Genomic DNA, 19,704 nt, shown 5'->3' on the forward strand with positions numbered 1-19,704 from the left:
AGCTGAATGAGCTCATTGTTTTCTGATTTTTTCCTTTAATGTATTTTACAAACAGCCTAGTGACGGGCCTGACACGCTGATTCCTATGTATGCTGCTTTCACTTTGGGATTACAGCATTAATAACATACTTCCATGCATCATGCCATTTTTAAGCATGATCGTTATGATAAAGGGCATATACTTAATTACAGGCCTGCTTAATTACAGCTCTGTTGAAGCTCGTTTGTTTAGGAGAATGCTAATTGCGCTACTGAGCCTTTGGCACATCCTTCCTTTCATCTGCTGGGTTTCTCTGTACTGTGTATCAGCATTTTTTTAACGACAGTCTCAAAGACTAAGGGAGCCTAGTGATGCTTTTCTGTGGCTGTTTTGCTGTGTTAGAGGAACAAACAGACGAGTGTTGGGTTATTTCTTTAATTTATTTAACAAAATCCATTGTCTGGCTGACCAAGGCATCTCTCTGCCCCTGGCAGAAGAGCTGCCAGTCTCCCAGGTTTGAGAACTTGCTTGGCTCTGTGGCACCGTTTCTCCTCTGTATGTTTTGGTGGTTGTAACACCGCGGCTGTGTGTTGCTGCCACACAGCACCCTGCCTCCATCTGAGTTGGTTTGTCAAAGAACAATTATATAAAGTGCATGTAAAATTGTAAATGTATGAAAATCTTCCTACAGCCAACACCTGAACTCGCCCATGTTGGCTGATGTGAGGCACGCAAACCAAAGAGTTGCGAGAATCCTGGGCATTTCAAATGAGAGCCCAAGAAACACTGCCCTGGGTCTGATGCTTTTCGGAAGAAAACCTGTTTGGAATTAGGGTAGAGGCCACTGCAAGCATTAAACTTGTTTTGGGGACATGGTCATGTCTTCTTTTTCTCAGAGCTGAAATGGAAAGGGGCAGGAAGGATTGACGCAAATAAGCGGTGTGGATAAATTGTAAAGCCTATTCAAGACTCAGTGTGCTGGCTTGGAAATGTGCCTCTTTCAGAATTTTATGGGAATTGCTGAGAGATGCAGGTTCCAAAAATAAACTAGCTCACCTGGGCTACGGTGCCTTTCAGAGCTCTATTTGAGGGTTGCAAAGGCAGTGACAGTACAATGAAGATTCTTATCCTGGTTTAAAAGAGAAGACAACCCAAAGCATATTCAAAACCCGCTACCTATTCCTAAGGTTGTGCTGCAACCAAGAGAGCCAGGGCAGTGTGACTCAAGGCTGCCCACTGCACAGCTACCCCACTCCCGGTGTCTTGGATACTCTGATTTCATGGGCATCTGCTTCCAGGGGACTGTGTGTTTAGTGTATTATATTTGCATTTGGTTATTTGCTGTCTAGTGTTTTCATCAGTAGTAGACTGGCAAGGGAAGGTCATTTATCCTGATGGTCTGGGAGACTCCATTTCATCTCTAGGGTCAGGATTTTTTTTTAAAAGGATTGCAAACAAGTTTCTCCGAACCTCCCCCTGTAAGTCTGCCTGAGGGGTGCTTAGTGCCTGGTGTTCTAGGGGGGCAAAAAACATCTTGTCCTCTGAACCAAACATTTGATTTTTCTCTCACTAGGAAAACGTACTACATCATGAGGGTTCTTTTTTTATATAGCAGTTTATATGCAAACTATTATTACACAGTAAGTGGCAAGTGGAAGTCTGTCCTTTTAAGCCAGCTGCATTTGTTTTGGGCCCCAGACGCTGTCCTGCTTGAGAGGCTGGTTCTGTATTCATTCCAACCAAGTTGGGAGCAGATTCATAGAACACAGTCTATGAAATTGTGCCAATGGCCAGAATGATATTGGATGTTATCATGAATATACCTGACTGCCCCCCTGTGCTTTGAACTGGCAGTACAATTGGGAGAGCTAGCAGAGAGGTCTGCCCTGATTGATTTGCACCCTGTTATGTTATTGCCAAATGTCGATGCGATTCATACGTGGTATCTTTCTGGAAACGCAGTAAGTTATTGGACATCAGAATATTGATGCAAGATTTCAACTCTCTGTTCATCTGTATTTTTCAGCCATGGATGGAGTGCCTTTTATGATCTCAGATAAGTTTGCCTGCGCTCCTGAAGGGGTAAGTTACTGTCGTCATTCTCTAGGGTAAAGCTCGCCCGCATGGGGAGGGCGCTCACAAGGCATAGGCACCAGTTAAGCTTGTGGAACGTAACTGGTGCATAGTCCTGGTGCTGGCCACCCGCACAAGGGTGAATTTCACCATAGTGACCGTAGATGCACCTGAGAATACTTTCCTTTGACGCGTGTGGCTGTTTAGGTTGTTTCACCAAATCATTTCTAAAAGTAAATTCCTCTATTAGCTGAACCCTCGATCACCGCCAGATAGAGGTGATCATGAGTGAATTCCTGGCTGCGTTGAGACTGTCTGTATATGTTTAAAAAAAAAAAAAAAAAAAAAGAGCAAATACCTGATTTTCCAAGTCTAGGTTAAATCTTTTGTCCCTTCCCTGCATAGAGGTGGCCCTGTTCCTTCAGATCCCAGAAATTGAGTGCAATGCTAATGACGACTGTGGCTACTGCAGACACTCCCTGGGAGTTAGAGATATTGCAGGGTTCTTTTCATCCCTGTTCTTCATAACTCCGCAGAGAGCCATGCCAAGCTGCGGTGAGACCTTGCACAAGTGTGGTATGAGGCTGGTAAGGCACCTCAAGCCCTCCCCGGGAGCAAAGGTGGCAGGGCTGCCATCGCCCATGAATACTTGATCGAACCAGCACGTTACTGTAATTTGTGTTTAAAAATGAGGGGTTTTCAGTTCTTTGGTGGGAGCCCTGGACGGTCCATTGTGGGTCTGGCCTGTTGCTGCTGAGCCAAAGTAAAATTGTTCCCAGCCTGCATCCACATCTTTGTTAGAACCGGCAGCTCAGCTTTCCCAGGACCTGACATGCTGGTCGCGGGGTCATAGAAATATTGCTCTGGGACTGCACTTACAGCTGAGAGTCCTGGGCGGTGCCTCCATTCCAATGAAACACAATATGCATCACTTACATCTTTCTGGAAGCTGCTTAATCTTGAAAAATGCTTGTGATTTTGCACGTGGAGTGCAAGTAACTTTAGCTGACCCAAGGTAGCTTGGTTGCCATGGCTACGCTGGCAGGATTCCCGTTTCTGTGGAGAGAGGCTGTGCTGTCCTGTTTACCAATTCCAGCCTAGAAAGTTGAGCGAGGTTGTTATGTCCTAATGATACAACAGCTGGACCTCCGCTGGGGTCCAGGCAATAGAAACGTGGCTAGAAAAACGTTTTTAGTATTCATGTTTCCCTCTGGTTTGAGAGATTATATATGCCAAAGTGTATCAAGTGCAGCAGCAACGCGAGATTGCATTTCCATGTGCAGGATGCTGTCAGCTGAATTCTGAAGTGAACGTCGTGCTGGTGGTGAATTCAGGGTCTGCACGGACAGCCCTGTTGATTCGGCACCGGCAGTGACCGTGTTAACTTCTCACGCTGCCCTGCACTGAGGTTTCTAAACTCTGACCTGTGTCTGTTTCTGAAGGGAGAGGGCTCATGTCCTGTTCAGTCCAGGGTGTATCTGCTGCGATGGTCAGCAGGTGCTGGTTAGTTCCTAATGTGCTGGTGTGTTTTGTGAACACCTGTCCATAGGAATGGATTTCCTGGAGAGTCCCAAATAAGTGCCATTTAAGGACTTTGGAGTACTGCTTGCCTGGTACTAATTTAAGACTGTAATCTAGAGCTGAAAAGCTCCACATTCCATTACAATTCCCCTAATCCAGCCAGTACCTCAAACAATATCTCTTTAAAAATCAATGAACACGAAATTATAACTGAAAACACAGAACTGTCTTCTGTGTCTTGTTCTTCACGTCCTGCATCTGGTGTTGCATCTTTTTTGTTTTGTTTTGTGATTATAGAAACTCCAGGTAAAATGTGATGGTTTTGTAGCCACTGCTGTCTGGAAAGGATTGTGTGTACGTTGTTCATCCCTTCCACTCACGCTCCCAGAGAACTGGAATCCCCCTGCTGCTAGGAGAAATGCAGAGAGCCATTAGGCCATGCTAATCCTTCCTTAAGATTCCTGTGACACCATTGCCACCAGATGGTCAGCGTGGTCAGGCTTTTCCACAACTAATGCCTCTCCTGCTTATGTCCCCACTGCCATCTAAAATCCAGGGTGTGTTACACACAGTGATGCAATAGCCGTTGTTCTATGTCAGGAAGACAGCGAAGGATTTACCAGTTTAAAATGACCCTGTCAAGAATGGCAAATAATCCTGGTTAGTTACAAGCAAGCATTGCAATCACTGCCCATAGTCCACCTGCCTCTATGTTGGTGTGGTGTACTGGGGGAAAGGGTTTCACACACACGTTTATAGCTGGTGCCTCTGACTCTCCAGTGACAGAATGTATCTGCTGAATTATTCTAAAAACTAAATAGCATGTTTCCGGGCTCTTTGGGGTGTTTTGTTTTGTTTTTGTTTTTTTAGATGCAGCAAGTTGATCTCTTGGGCATCACAATCAAGTCCCTGGCAGAAATTGAAAAGGAGGTAAGTGGCCCTGTGGGACTCTGAGCACAGGCACCGCCAAATCTGTGCTCGCGTAGCTGTAAGGTTCCCTCCCTTATGGAAAGAGTTTAGCTCGCTTTGCCAGGTCACTGCTGGTGGGTAAAGTCAACATTAAGTTAAGCCAAACAGTAAGCTCAAAATTACAAATGCCTTTTGTGATTTGTGCCAGAAGAAGCTTTAAGTGTTGAATCTAACAGCAAAATCTGCACCCTCCATTTAATTCCAGATGTCTCTTTTGTTTAACCTTTCTTTCTCGCTTATTAACAAACTGCGCGTTTCCCCAAACAGGGCACTGTTTGTGTGAGGTTGCCTCTTCCATTTCAGGAAGCAATTGAACTCAGTTAAGCAGTGTCAGGTAAACTGCTTCATAATTTTTCAGTTTGATGGTGAACATAACTTGTCACCAGGAACAAATAGGCTGAGATTTTAGAGACTGTGAACCCTCCAAAAGAGAGAGAGGATCAAACCAGAGTAGTGTCCACCTCTGGTTTTGTGTAATTGCTGTTTTCCTAAGGCAGTGTTTTAGTGTGTGCATGCGCTGTACCGCAGGATGGTAAGCCGTCAGCTATTCAGAGGCAGCTTCCCTTTGAGAGGAATATTTGTCTTAAAAATGGAGCTGGTAGAACCATGTTCCTTTGGGATTCCCTTTTTGTGTTATCAGCTAACAGGTTCCTGTACTGAAGGATGGCCGGAATGAAGGCAAAGTGAATCAATGTGGCACAGCAAAATTTCTGAACCTATCGTAGCCAACGCAGAAACACAGCTGACTAATCCTTTTGTCTTTGATTTGTAATATGTCATAAAAATGAAAGGAGTGTCACATGCAGATTATAGGTGACTTTACAACAAAACACAGTGGTTTATTACTCAAGTATTTTTATGGGAAGTTAGGAATTCTCATATTTATTTCCATAATAAGGAAGACTCTATTTATAAGCTAACAAATCTTCAGGAACAAGTTATTCAGATTTAAGGTGAATCCAGATTGTGAATAATTCCTTGCCCTGACACATAGTAGGGTTTAGCAGCCAGGCGAGCTGGCTGTGGAATATCTCAGAGTATCCCACGCGTCATTTCCCCCATGGAAATGTGTATCAGTGACAAGCCAGCTCAAATCCTAGAGCCTTGCTGTTCTGTACCATCAGTCACTTGCTCCTCCGGGGCACTTGCATACAGATAGCATATAAGATAATAGGTTAATGCGTTTATTTTCCCTTTCTTACTGAGAAATGGCAGAGTGAGGGTATAGAGTAGTTTCCTGTCTGAGGGCATACCTGGGATATCACTGGTGCACAGGGTCTGGTGCACAGAGATGAACTGTACCCTGGGTGAAAAGCAGAACAGCATCTAATTGTGTATCACAAAGACCACAGAAGGAAGGCCAGCTTGGTCTATGCAAAGCCTGATTGGTGTCGGGTGCTGCTGCTCTACCCGACGTGGACCTGACCTGTTAGCATCTGTTGCTAGGATCAGCACTGAGCACCAATGTTTTAGTTGGTAGGTTTTGTCTATCTTGCTAGAGTGGCAGATTAAGAAGATGTTAGATTTCAAAGTCAAGGTTTGAAGCCCAGCACCATGTGCAAGATCTTGGATGGGGGAGAGCCCTCCAGACATGGAAGCACTGCTCCAAAGAGTCATGGATTAAGAAGCCTTTTCAGTGTGCCACCCCCAACCAGCTTGTATGAGGGAACATGAGTGTCACTCTCATTTTGTGCTGCAGTGAAAGGGAGTCTTCCATCCCAACATCCCCTACTCCCATCACAGGCCGCATGTGTTTCAGAGTAATGAAAAGTTTAATTATGCAGCCCATATTCCTTGATGAAGCATCTTGTCTGCATACAAAGAGATGTGCATATAAATATTGTGAATTTCTGTGTAGCTTTATTTCCCTTGCAAGCAATAGCTCCATTACAGCAAACCTGCTGGATTTCCAACCGCAGTAAGAGCATTTTCCCTGGAGCTGCATGCCACACAGAAATATTCCCAAAGAATTCCAGGAATGATTATTCATTTTATATAGTGGAATATGCCAACTGTACCAGCCGTTCTCCAGGCTGTGATAACAGCCTTCTCCTTTACATGAACAAACCCAAACTTTCAGCTTTTTGGGGACTAGAGACTCCCACCTGGATGAGGGTGCCGTTGTGCTGGGCATTGTAGAGACAGTCCCTGCCACAAGGAGTTTACACTCTAAACAGAGAAGACAAACCAAAGGGTGGGAGGGTCGCCTGCCAAAGAGAGGAGAAGCAACTTGTCCAAGGTCAGCCAGCAGGTCAGTGGCAAAGCCAGGAGTGGATCCAAATCTCTTGACACCCAGGAGAGTGTCCTAGTCACCAGAGCACAGTTTACTTCTTTTGTAGGGGCATTTATACATTCGGAAAAGTCCCTGCTGTTCCCGCCTTCAGGTCCAGGAAGGGATTTTGTGCTTGTTTGTCATGCACTGCATGTGCCCCTGCATAGCGAGACCTGTGTAATGCATTGGTAACGAAATCCCCAGAAGGCGATGGTCTCAAGAAGTTAAACCATCTTCTGTACAGGTCAGAGTGACACCTACGGCCAGTGAAGAGGGCCCTCAACCCCATTCACGCCCAGAACACCACAGACCGTAGAGAGCAATTTATCAGACGGCTCAATATTGCCTTAAACCTCCATGCTGTAACATAGTTAACAATAAAGTGTGACCATTGGGCTCCCAGCTCTTTTCAGCGCAAGCATTCGACAGAATGCACCACTCAGTTTTAACTTGGCATTTAGCTAAAAGTCTAGTGAGAGTCTAATTAGTAAAGTGAACATCTAATATTAATCATTCTCTTAAAATTGACAAGGAAGGCAGTTTATTTAACCACTTAATTGCTACAGGTTTTCATAGGCTGCTCTTTGCAAACATTTTAATGAAGAAGTTGTAAATCTACAAGAGTTTAAAATCTTAATTTTATACAGAAATATTTTTCCTTGTTCTCCTGTTTGTAGTCAATTCTCCAGAGTGTAGTCACATGAAATGTTCTTTAAATGAACATATTTGCTAACTGGCATGATTTCAGTTTTTAAAACATTGGTTCCAGCAATTAGGCATTTTTTTCTGTTCCCAAATGACTAGAGAAATTCGTCTTGATTATAATTGCTCTTAGCCACGCATATCTAATTTGTGTCTTTTTAAGTGTTAATTAGTAAACAGTTTGAGCTGACATCTTTATGTGTTTGTGTATTGAAAAATGAGGCTTATTGCTTATTTAGCTTGGGGCTGATAGTGCTGGCTGTGACATCACGACATTGAGGTAAAATTAATGAAGACATGTTTGCCAATTAAAAAGCTTTCGTGGAGAAGATGACTTCTTGACACATCCTCCCTTGCACAGATTCCATTTGCACCTGGGAGCTGCGTGCCATAGATCACTTTCTTTATAAGGTGAATAAGGCAGGAGTTCCTTATGGTTTTGGCACCTAAATACCCATTTCTCAGTTGCCAAGGCAGCAAATTTCCTTAGCCCCGTATTGTCTGTATTCACTTTTCTTTTTTTCAACTGCCTTTTGTAAAGGTTAACTTTAAAGAATCACAGGTTTTGTCACAAAGTAATTTGTGGTCATGTAGCTCCATCTAGTGATGTAACATTTTATTGCAGCTAGAAAATAATAGCTTGCCACTTCTGTGATCAGTAGTAAATATTTATAAGATGGTGGCACCCAAAAATTTCTCTTGGAACTGGAGCCCCATGGTGCTGGATATGATACAAGCATAGAAAAGATACAAGCATACCTGAAGCCTACATGATTATTTCTTTATCTAAAGGACACCAGGTGCTACCCAGAAGAAGAGCCCCTGCCTAGAAGAGCTTACAGTCCAGATGAAAATAGCTTACTGTACAGAATCAGTCATCTAGATGTGATGGCAAAAATGTGTTTTCATTTGTGTGGCTTTAGGTGTCAGAGAAACAGGGTGATCTAGTGGGCAGAGCACTGGACTGGGAGTCCGGGGACCTGGGTTCTAGTCCTGACTTTGTTCCTGGCCTGATGAGTGGCCGTGGGCCAGTCATGTCCCCTCTCTGTGCCCAGTTTCCTGTCTGTAAAATGGAGATAATGACACCACCCTCTTACATTCAGTGCTATGAGATCCCCTGATGGAAGCGCCTTTGTCAGAGGTAGGGCGGTGTGATGTTCAAGGTCTAGAAAACATGACCTATTAGGAAAGATTAAAAAGGGGAAGGCTGAGAGGGGACATAACAGTTTTTAAGTACACAAAAGGTTGTTACAAGGAGGAGAGAGAAAAATTGTTCTGAATAACCTCTGTGGACAGGACAAGAAGCAATGGGCTTAAATTGCAACAAGGGAGGTTTAGGTTGGACATTAGGAAAAACTTCCTAACTGCCAGGGTGGTTAAGCACTGGAATAAATTGCCTAGGGAGTTGTGGAATCTCCGGCATTGGAGATTTTTAAGAGCAGGTTGGACAAACACCTGTCAGGGATGGTCTAGATAATACTTAGTCCTGCCAAGAGTGCAGGGGACTGGACTAGATGACCTCTTGAGGTCCCTCCCCGTCCTATGATTCTGTTCTGCCTTCAGAGGTGGCTTTAGCATGGCGAAGGCTGTTTGCGCTCAGACCCTTCCAGCACCGGCCCTAGGCCAGGGGAGCCACGGGGTGCTCCTGAGCTCTGAGCTGCACGCTGCATGATTTAACAGAAATCACTGATTTGCGGGGGGGTCCATGCCCAGCGTGTGGGCCCATACATCCCAGGCTCCAGCCAGCTGAGCCCCTGGGCTTGGCCAAACCCTAAAGCCCAGCGAGGAGCTTCAGAGCTCCTGCACACAGGCATTGTCCTCCCACGTCGGTCCTCGGGTGGCTCGGCTCCCTGTGCCTGGAGGCGCTGACCCTGGGCTGTGCAGCGGCTAGCTCATTGGCAAGGCCGGTGATGGCATCGTTGCCAAGGGGATGTTAACTGCCCCCCTCTCCAGCAGCACGGGCCCATACTGGTGCACAGGAGACCTCTCTAGATTGGGCAGGCCATGGACAAGCAGGGGAGGAGATTTGAGTATCCCTTGCCTTTTGACCCATGACCAGTGTCCTTTTAGCACGAGGCCCTGAGCTGGTAGCTCTGGATAGAAGGAGCCATCTCCATCCCTTCCCCAATGCTAGGAACACCTGCCTCTCCAACAAGTACAACTAGAAATGAGTCTAGGTACCTATGGATTCTCCCTGCCCCTTCGCCCCCTTAGCAGGCCCCCATGGTCTCCAGGATGGGTCCCCCCCCCCAATGGCTTGGAGGGGGGGCGGTACTTGTGGCCGGTTGCCCCAGTTCTGAGCACTTCTTGTCAGTGGGGTCTCTGCCAAGAGGGCAGGCTGCATATCTGCCTTTATGACCCGTGAGTGAGGGCCAAGGGGAAGGGGCATGGAGTCATCCCGTGGGATTGATGCAGTGGGTTCAGTAGAGCTGGGCCAGTCCCCAGCTCTGTGCATGCCCAGCTGTACAAACCCGGGAACGCCCCCACCCACACGGCGATAAGCAGCACGACTGAGCTCTAAGACCGTGGACTAGACAAACCAAGCCCTTCACGCAGCGCGAGCATAGGTCGAGCGCGAACCCTGTGCTTAGGTGCTTTCCCGAATGGGCCCGTCCTGCTGTCCGCACGTTCACGAACGACCCATTGTGTGTGTAGAGGCGAGTGGCTCCACCGCACAGACACCACAGGGATGTCGATGCAGGGCTGCAGTTAGAACTGGGCAGCTGTCCCCACAGAGCGTCCAGGCAGAGCTGCTTCCGCGCACATTTTAGTTTGCTTCATGTGAGTTTGGCCCTTTCGTGCTGGCTTCCTCCAGATATCCCAGTGAAGGAGTCGATTGGCTCGAGTGCCTGTGGAAACAGCCCTACACTGACTGGTTGGGTTTTCTCCTGACAGGGCCTGCGTGCTCGGCGCTGTACAGACGCAGGGCAAGAGACGGTTCCTTTGGTGGGTTCAGACTGGAAAGCTGGTTTTTAGATGGATGCTAATCCCACTGGGGGACAGAAGCCCAGTGTGAGCTCTGTCCTGTCACAGGGAGGAGCCACGCACACACAAGATACAGACAAAGAACTAGCTGCAGACAGTGCCTGGCAAATACCTGGGCTGAGGGGAAATTCCCATGTGAGCATAAACTGGCTGACAGTGTGTGACCAAAGAGGGTCTAGCTCATTCAGCTTGCACCATGCGCTGTGGGTTACTGGCTGAGTACTGCTGGCAGCCGGACACCGGGGAATAGTGGTGTTTGTGGGTATGAAGGTTTAGGGCCTTTCCCAAGTTTAGCCCCTCTGCTGGATCATGCTGTGAGTCTCCTGCCCTCAGATACGCATCCCGTCATGAGGCACGTGCACAGGGCTGGTTCATTACCAGAGGCTGGGCCCATCATGTTTTCCAGGCCCCATCACCACGGCACCGTGTCCCACATTGGTTCCACGTCTGCGTTTGCCAGAGGCGAGGCCAGCAGCCCATGGACCCAGTGCATTCTCTTCCCGGGGGGGGTGCTGCGGGCACAGCCCTCCCAGAGTCACTCAGAGGGGCTGTCTGAGGGAAGGGGGAGCCGCTGTCCATGCAGGTTCCCTGCTGTCGTTCTGAGCTGGGGGCCTGAAAGGCATAATCCGACCGGAAACGTGCCCAGAACCAGGCGTGAGGAACTGAGCTGCAGTTTCGTGGTTTCAGTGACTGTTATCCCGGCGCTTCCTGAGGGGCTGTGGGGCTTTCTGAGCTGAGCTCCCCTCCAGCATCGCAGCAGGAAGAAGACCTTTAAAGAGTGGGGTGAAAGCCACTTTTAACTGCCAGACCTCTATCGACCATGTCAGTGCCCTCCGCTCTGCTCCAAGGCTGTTACTAGCCAGGGCGAAGGGCTTTCGCTGGCGTGCTGGTGAACTAGCTGTGTGCTTCGCGTGTGACCGTCACATGTACTAGCCAGGGCCGAGGTTATTTTACTGAGCAGTGATAGTGAGGGTTCAGTTTAAATGATTCAGTATTTCCTCCTTCAATATGTTTCTTGGCCGCAGTAGAGGGACTGCTTAAGCTGTGTAACTAGGTGCCTGGGGCCAAGGGGGGTGTTTGCTCTGGACTAGGAGGTCTGGAATGGCTTCTTCATCATCTGCCTGTTCGGTTACTTTGGAGAAGAGGGTATGAATGACCCTAGTGACCAGAGCTAGGGCCAGGGGAAGGGAGTCAGGACTCCTGGGTTCTAGTCCTAACTGCCAGTAGGGTAAGTCATTTAATCGCTGTGTGCTGTGTTTTTCCTGTGTGTCCAACTAGCATGATCGTTCTTAAGCCACTTAACTAATTGTAATTGCCTGGGGAGCCTGGGCTGAAAGATGCCACAGAACAGCAAAATATTTCAGTATTGATGAGAGAGCATGTGCTCAATTGATTGGTATTGGAAGTGTATGAGCCATGATTTGCCACAAGATGGCAGTGCTACCATGCACTTACAGCTCTTCTCAGTGAAAACCTCTAAGCACTAATGGTCAGGCCTAGGGCATTTCCTGGGGATTAATGCTGGCTGGGAGGAGCTGATGGCCAGAGGTTCACTGGAGGATCCCAGCCAGCCATAAATCCTCAGGAAAAGCCCTGGGCTGTGGCTGTTATTGCTGTTCAAAGATGGATTTCTGGCAGGGAAGCGCAGTGTCCTTTGGTCTGTGCAGGCAGGGCATCTCTGGAGTCAAGTGCCCTGGAGACGAGCCAGCCGGCCAAGCTGAATCCTGCTGACAGTCACACTGGGTGTCGGAGCAAATCACTGCCCCGGAAAGGCCTCTGCTGGAAAGGCCTCAGGAGCTGACGTTGGAAAGCGGCTCTTTGCGGGGTAGCCTGAGTTCTGCCGCACCCAGCCGAGGTCGGCCCTGTTCTCAGGGAAATCAATGGCAAAGCTCTCCAGGGCCCCCCTGCCCAGAAGTGTGCTGGCTTCATGTGAGGTTTGATTTTCCACATGGACACTCTTTTGTTCCGGCTTAAACCCGGTTTATTTCTGTTTATTTTAAATCGATTAGGAACAAGTTTAAGCTAAACTGAAATAATGAAATAAGAGCATCTACTTGCATCATGGTGAAACAAGAGCATCTACTTGCAGGGTTGCACCATCTAGCTAAACCAGTTTAATTAAACTGGTGCAAGTTCGTGTACCTACTCCCTGAGAGGAGAAATATTGCTCCCAGATGCTTTACGTGATAGATAATATGTTCCAATTTATCTCAGCACAAGGAGCTACTTAATCTGGAGGAAGGAATTCCCTGCATCCCCACTGACAGTGTTCCTACTGGTTCCACTGGCCACACCAGCATCACCCTGGGAGCTTGGCTATGGAGCAGTGCGTGGAATGCTAAAGAGCATTTGTTCCCACTAACTGAGAATTGCTTTTCCATTTATTCCTTAGCACAGATCTGGATTATAATTCGACACTTTAAACAAAAATGAGTTTTTGGAGGAAAAGCAAAGAATCAGCAGGGCTTGGGGGACACCCCTGCTTTCTCTCCATGAATGTTGTGCAACGTATTGAGCTGGCAGCAGATAGCATTGCCACAGACTTAAAGGGCTGGTTTGTGGTGGAAGGGGCAGCAAGTGTGACCCTTTGCAGCATCCTGTAGTGGCCTCCTCTGGCCAGTGCACTGGGCAGCACTGGTGGGAGCAGGGCTGTGGGCAGGCTGGGAGAGCTCTGTGCAAGAACGCAGAGGGGCTTGTGGGCGTGCATGGAGACAAGGGGCACATTGCTCACCCAGGTACAATGTGTTGCCCTGCGTTAACAGCTCTGAGTGCCGCGCCAGGGAGCAGGGCGTGCCCCATTTTGCCCCCCACCGGGTGGCGAGAAGGCTGGGTCTGAGACCAGAGCTTGCGTGCTGCTCTCTGCATCTAGTGCTAGTGATGCAGCTTTAGCCTGCTCCCTCGCATCGTTGTCACTCCCGTGTTGGTCTCTCTCTCTTTGTTTTGCTCTCTAGTATGACTACAGCTTCAGGACAGAGCAAAGCGCTGCTGCCCGGCTGCCCCCCAGCCCCACTAGATGTCAGCAGATGCCACAGTCCTGAGGAGCGAGGGAAGGCCGGCTCCCTGGAGACGCGGCGCATGCGCACAGATACTACTGATGGGAGGCGAGCCCTGATGAGCAGTGTTACTGGAACCCTTCTCGGCAGACAGGACACTTTTCTAATGACTTGCCTTCCTTCCTGCGCTTTCCCTGATCATTTTGTACATGTTGTTTCTGAGGTTTGGACTGTGTTAACCCTTTCTGCCAGGCACCCTCACCCCTTAGCCCTGCTGGGACAATTCCTGGTCAGGAGTCCCTTAGTAAGAGCCTGGCAGATGGCTTCCTCCGTTCTCCCTGCTTTATAGCTCCTGCCGCAGCATGCTCACTTCCAGACAGATCTGAAGTGAAATGCTGCACGCCATGAACCCAGCTCATGGGAATCTGGAGAGATTCCTAGCAGCGAGCCCTGCTAGGGTTAGAGCATTTGGGGAAATGAGACTAAAGATACAGCCAGTTAGTCAACAAATCACAAAATGCACCAGCTTAAATTGGGAACTGAGGTGCAGCGGAATAAACTGCCCCAGCTGCCCCGCTCAGTACAGCAGCGTTCTCTGGTTTGTGCAGGGTCACAAAACCATCAGTTCAGCAGTCCAGGGGTGTCCTTTGATTAGCAAGCTAACCCTGAGTTATGGTAAACCCTTCATCTGCTTCTCCAAGTCAAGACTGCCCTCAGCTCACTTGTGGCCAGAATACACCTGAGACCTTAATGGTTTTTGTTACTTTCAGCTCATGTAGCCAGGGTCGCTCGCTCAGTTCCACTTAGGGCTCTCTCCCAAGTCGCTGGCAAAGTGCAGTAGCTCAAAGAGCACAGGGATCTCAGTGGCACCTCTCTCTGGCACAAAGAGGCTGCATGTCCATTGCCTGGAAGTAGAGGATCGTGGCAAATGTTGCATAGCTCTCTCTGGCCTATGGAGAGCCAGCGAGACCTCTGCAAGGCCATCCTGACTTCTCCCAGCCACCTGAAAGCTTTGCCATGGCTTTGGCATAAAGCGGCACTGGAACCTGCCAGTTACTTTGGCAGTTTTCAAACATTTGCCCCTGCTGGCTGCTAAAAGGAAAGAGATTTGTGCACCCCGTCCCTGCACACTGCTGCACTCAGGGAGGGAAATGCTAAAACCTGACCATGTTGGACAAGGCTGAGATAGTTCCACTGGGCAAGTGTATGATGCATTAAACCCTGACCTCAGCATGCTTACAAGTGGTGTCCCTGACTCACTCCTGAGTCCAGTGCATGTCTTGGTGAAGTCTGTTGCTGTAATAAGTTCTTTAGAAGCATTCATCTTAGCTCTGTGCTGCTTTTCAAGTCTGCTGTGGAACAAAACTACGTTACAGCAGCGAAATGGCATTTTTTTAAAAGTAAGTGTTAAAGTGTGCATCTTCTTGTATTGTAGAAGACAGGTTGTCTAACCCTATTAAAATGCAATTGCCATAGTAACAAATACTGGTATTGTAGCTCTGGGTTTGGGTTATTCGGACCCGCTTTGCACTGCTTTTGACTTTCCTGAGTTCTCTAGTCTAACAGAGTGTTGACTAATAGTAGGTTTTGTACTGTTGGTTTGTGTATTTTGTATTTGTACATATGTAAAATATTTCTTGTCCAATGATCCATTTCTGGTTTCAAAGCACTGTACCGTGTTGCTGGGGGGAAATAGGTGCAAAACACCATAGCATTCTGGGTAGAACCTGATTCCAGGTCTCTGCTTTGACTCTCCAGACCAGTCTCTCTTTTACTAACTGCCTCTTAGAGACCAGCTCTATTGTTGGAAGAATGGGAGTATATGGTTATAAAAGGGTCAGGTCTGAGCACAAGAATTAAGGCCTGTAATATTTGGCATCAGCTGGTATAGGCCTGGGTGACTCCCAGAAGGTGCTCCTTTCTTTTAGGGTTCCAAAGTGGCTTTTAGTTCTTATTTTCTGCTGCAGGAAAGCAAAGCCAGCCTTTACTGCCAAGCTTTACAGAGGCTAGATTGATGGTGCTGACATCAACCAATGAACATATCACGGAAGCTAGCGCAGTCTGCCTGGTCATTCTGCTCAGGTTCACTTGAAGTTCAAATTCACTCCACGCTGCAGTCGTTTGTCCATCCCATCCATCTCTCTTGTGTTTTCTGCCTTTCAGCTGTCTGTAATTTGTCCTGTAGTTCATTGTAGATCAATTTGTATCTCCCTCCTTGGCTGAGGGCAGCTTTGTGGACATAGTAACAGGTAGATCAAGGTTTTCTGCAATGTTGGTCCTAGCGTAAGGATGAAAGTTAGTGTCACAGAGCTGCCCCTCCCCACACACTGAAGCTGGAGAATTGGGAGCTTGTGATTTAACACCAGGGTAGCTAGTGCGTGGTCCAGAGTTCTGCCATGTAGATCTACCAGATGAAGGTGGAGTGTCTCACATGGGAGCTGTCGTCTCAATGGACAGCTTCTCCTCATTCCAGGAGAGGCCAGACCCAGCTGCTCCGTTGTAGACACATTTCAGTGGGCAGCACAGGCTGCTGAGAGCAGGCCAGTGGCCCTGTAGGTTGGATAGAGCTTGGGTACTCCTGCTCTAAATCAGAGCTAAGCCAATATCTGTGGTTCTCAAACACCGATCGATCCTGGGGGCCACCGATCATTTTCTTGGCACCCTTAGGAATGTCTGTCAGAGGCTGCCGCACTCGGCTCAGCAGACTGAGCTGTGGAAACCGTCCAGCTCTGGTGCAGCTCAAATGTTGGGACAGCTTTTTAAAACCGATCTGGAGCTTTGCCTTCTTATTTGTGGGAGTAGCTTAAAGTGCATCAGTAGCTCTTCGCTCCCGGAAACTAGAGTCGATGCTATAAGCTGCTTCGCAACAGTGACAGTGCATTTTCCCTCAGCACCTTCTGAGAGACAATACACACAGCTTTACCTGCACGATACATGCCAAACACTGGATCGCTCCAGGTGCTGACAGGCTGTCTACCTGGGACAAGGATTTGTTCAATGTAGGCTTCCTCCTCCCCGCCCTCTCCCAGTCCTTGCAGAGCTGTTTCAGGGTTGCCTCTGCAAAGAAAAGCTGAAAATGAACACTTGACCTTCACATTTGTGCTTTTGCAGTTTGCCAGTGACACATCAGAGATTTTCTGTGCCATAGGCTTGGCCAGCGCAGCTGCAGACCTGCACAAGTGTGTAGGGCAAGTGGGGTTTGTTGGGTCAGGATCCATGGACGGTTGGTCAGAACCTCTCGTGCATTCTCAGACCCGCTCGAATGGCTGTGAGTATTTCCTTAGACAAGAGGGCTGAGAGTGCAATGCAGGGAGCAGTCTAAGCAGATTGACAATAGTGCAAGTGATTTCCTTTGGAACTCATGAGCTATGGGGCGCTTTCCCCCCTCTGTCTCTGCAGGCATCACATCAGTATTTCAATAGGCAGGTTTAATTACTGAACAGTAATTTTCTTATTCAAAATAACTCCATGCAGGGCTGGCCCTGGTTCCTAGTGGTTGCTGCTCTCCACTGGCAAGTGGATTTCCCATTACGTGTTTTACTCCCCACGCAAGGTGTGAGTTCTCCAGCATTGGCCCGCACAGTCCCAGAGGAGGGAGTGTGTCCGCTGCTCTGCACTGAGCCCTGAGATTGAGGTAGGAGTGGCTGCAGAGGGGTCATGACCAGGCCTCCTTGACAGAAGGTATGGGGGTGAGTGGATGTAAAACAGAAGGGCTGGTTCCTCCCACCTGTAATGAGTGTGTCTTGGTCAGCCCACATCTGTCCCCAGAGCAAGCTGAGGAGTGTGCAGCATCCACTTGGAAGAAGAAGAAATTACTTTGCCAAATAATCATGAAATCTCCTGACACTACTCATGAGATGGTGTTGGGAAAGTCAGGGCTTGCTTACAGTCAGATGAATTATTCACAGCGATGCACTGCCCTGGGATTTCCCAGGGTGATGTTCCCCTGGCAAAGGCCAGAACTGCAGTAATGTGTGCCGGTAGCTCCTGGGCCAGCCAGGTAACTAGATTGTGAAATCCCATGTAGTAGTAATAGAGAGGGAAGGATTTATTCCCAGAGTGATGTAGCCTGTGAACATTGTGATAAATGCCAGTGTGGTTAATTAGCTGATAGCCATATTCATGTGGGATGAGACTGTTCCTAACCCTCCTTCCATTGCTGCGTCCCTTGCCCGGAGTTCACGCTGAGCAGGTGCTTTATAGGGACAGTCCGTTGTGACCCCGCTGTGCTAGTTAGAGATCAGTATTCTGTGGTGCTGAGTTTATTTGGGTTTTTCACCAGTCTTCTAATTTCTCAAAACCAAAACTGTCAAAGACAGAAGAGGCCGAGCTGGTCTCAGTGGACTCGGGCACAGCACTACACAGTTTTTAGGCTTGTTAGCGGAGCCTCGGAAATCCCATGACCCGCCACCACCCCGGTATCTCCAAAGGGGTGTGTAGCGTGAGAGAGGTAGGGTTGGGGGTGGCTGGCAAAAGTCATTTCTCAGCCGCTTTCCCCCAAGCAACCTTTGTCTCCCTCTGCTTTTCCTCCCCTCTGCCCCACACTCCCCTCACCTTTCCTTCTTCCCAGGCCTCACCTGGCCTGCACCTTCACACTCCACTTTTTGTGAATTAAATTTCCAAACAAATTGCTTAAGGAACTGGATATTCTGCTGATCCCAAGTGGCAGCGCCCCATGGGAGGGGAGCTGTGGCCTGTTTTGTCCATCCCAGATATCTGCTTGCCCCCGTGCTGGGGCGTGCTTCTCACCAGCATTCAGCAGCAAGATCCTGTCTGCCGGGCTCAGTGTGGGCCAGGGGCAGCCATCTTGCTGGGAAGCGACATAATGGATGGGAGCCAGGGATAGAGACGGCTTAGAACTGAGCTCCAAGCTTTTCTACGATGGGGTTAAACCATCTGAAGAACAACAGTGAGGTTTGGTATTTAAAATGATTTTTTTTTATAACTTCAAAGCCATTGTTGAATCTAATAGAACTGGATTTGTGGCCCCTTTCCCTGAGCTCCCAAGAGCTGAGAGCAAACAGCTCCATAAGATGGCTGCCTCCTGCACTCGGCTTTACCCCTTTTTTTAAAAAAGTGCAACGGCCTTGGAGTGAGAGGAGCTTTGCTGGTGGATTCTCACCTCATGGAGCTGAGCAGAATAACTCCAGCTTTCCACAGGATGAGACAGGCCTTGTCCCTGACACTGACTCCTACAGGATTTATGGTCCCCATTATGAGTTTCACATTATGCATTTAGGGCAGAATCAACCCTGTGCTGAAGGCCAGCAGTAGGCCTACATGTCCTCCAAATAGCTTAAGTGGGACATAAGTGGTGCCTAAGTCTTCTCTGGATCTTCTGCATAGGGCTGAATTCTACCCATCACAAAGGGTTTGTTCATATCATTGCATTAACTATTACCTCAGCCTTTGAGCCTTGAAGAACCACTTTAAGGTAAAGCTCTCTCTGCGGCAATGAAGAGAGAGGATAACAGGACACACTTCAGCACTGGTAATTCTGAGCCATAAAAGTCAGACACAGTTGTCAATAGGGAAAGTGCGGTGCTGCTCAATTTTGTCTGTTCATTTGGTACAGGGAAACCAAACTGGTTGAAACTTTCCGGGTTGTTTGTTGTGAAACGAATTCCTAACAGCAACAATTTTAACTGTCGTGTTATAGAAATGGAAAAGAAAAACCTTTTATGCAGTTGTGAAATGTTTTTAAGATGCTGCATTTTTGTTGGGCTATTGGAAGTGAATTTACTGTGCATTAATCTGAAGAATGTTATGACTTTTTATATTTATTTTAGATCACCCTCCTGTATTTTACAAAGGGAAGTTTCATTGTGTGATAACGTAGTCTGTATTCTTAATATAATTTGCTAAATAAAAGTTTGTTTTAACTGGTTCGCTCTCCCTGATGTTTTGTTTTTTTTCAAATATGAAGTTTAAGAAACTTAACCCACCCTTAGAAACAGAGGTGCGTGTGGCACGACTCTGGCCTGGAAGAACCAACCTGAAGTGTGAGAAGGCGTCATCAAGCTCCATGAAGATCCAGTGACCGTCGGCCTGCTGCGGAGGTAGGACACAGAGCCATCTGTGGTGGTGTTGATTTCAGTGATGAGGACATCTTAGGCCATCTGAACTGAACGTAGCTCCTCTTTCCCACTCCAAAAAGCTGTCAGATAATAAAGACTTTAGGTCACAAATTATTTGAGTGCATTTGGGCC

At 47.9% G+C, this 19,704-nt stretch overlaps 1 protein-coding gene across 7 annotated transcripts in view; it reads left to right on the forward strand.

Annotated features, from left to right (window-relative positions):
- MVB12B (multivesicular body subunit 12B) overlaps positions 1-19,381 on the forward strand; it is a 100,296-nt gene extending 80,915 nt beyond the window's left edge. For all 7 annotated transcript variants that reach the window (XM_043530137.1, XM_043530138.1, XM_043530143.1 and 4 more), the window contains 3 exons: positions 2,007-2,062; positions 4,445-4,504; positions 13,454-19,381. In XM_043530137.1, the coding sequence (XP_043386072.1) occupies positions 2,007-2,062; positions 4,445-4,504; positions 13,454-13,540 (203 nt within the window). In that variant the 3' untranslated portion in view covers positions 13,541-19,381. The remainder of the gene's footprint in view (positions 1-2,006; positions 2,063-4,444; positions 4,505-13,453) is intronic.
- The last annotated feature ends 323 nt before the right edge of the window (positions 19,382-19,704 follow it).

The sequence above is a fragment of the Chelonia mydas genome, chromosome 16 (genome assembly GCF_015237465.2).
Source record: "Chelonia mydas isolate rCheMyd1 chromosome 16, rCheMyd1.pri.v2, whole genome shotgun sequence".
Lineage (NCBI taxonomy): Eukaryota > Metazoa > Chordata > Testudines > Cheloniidae > Chelonia > Chelonia mydas.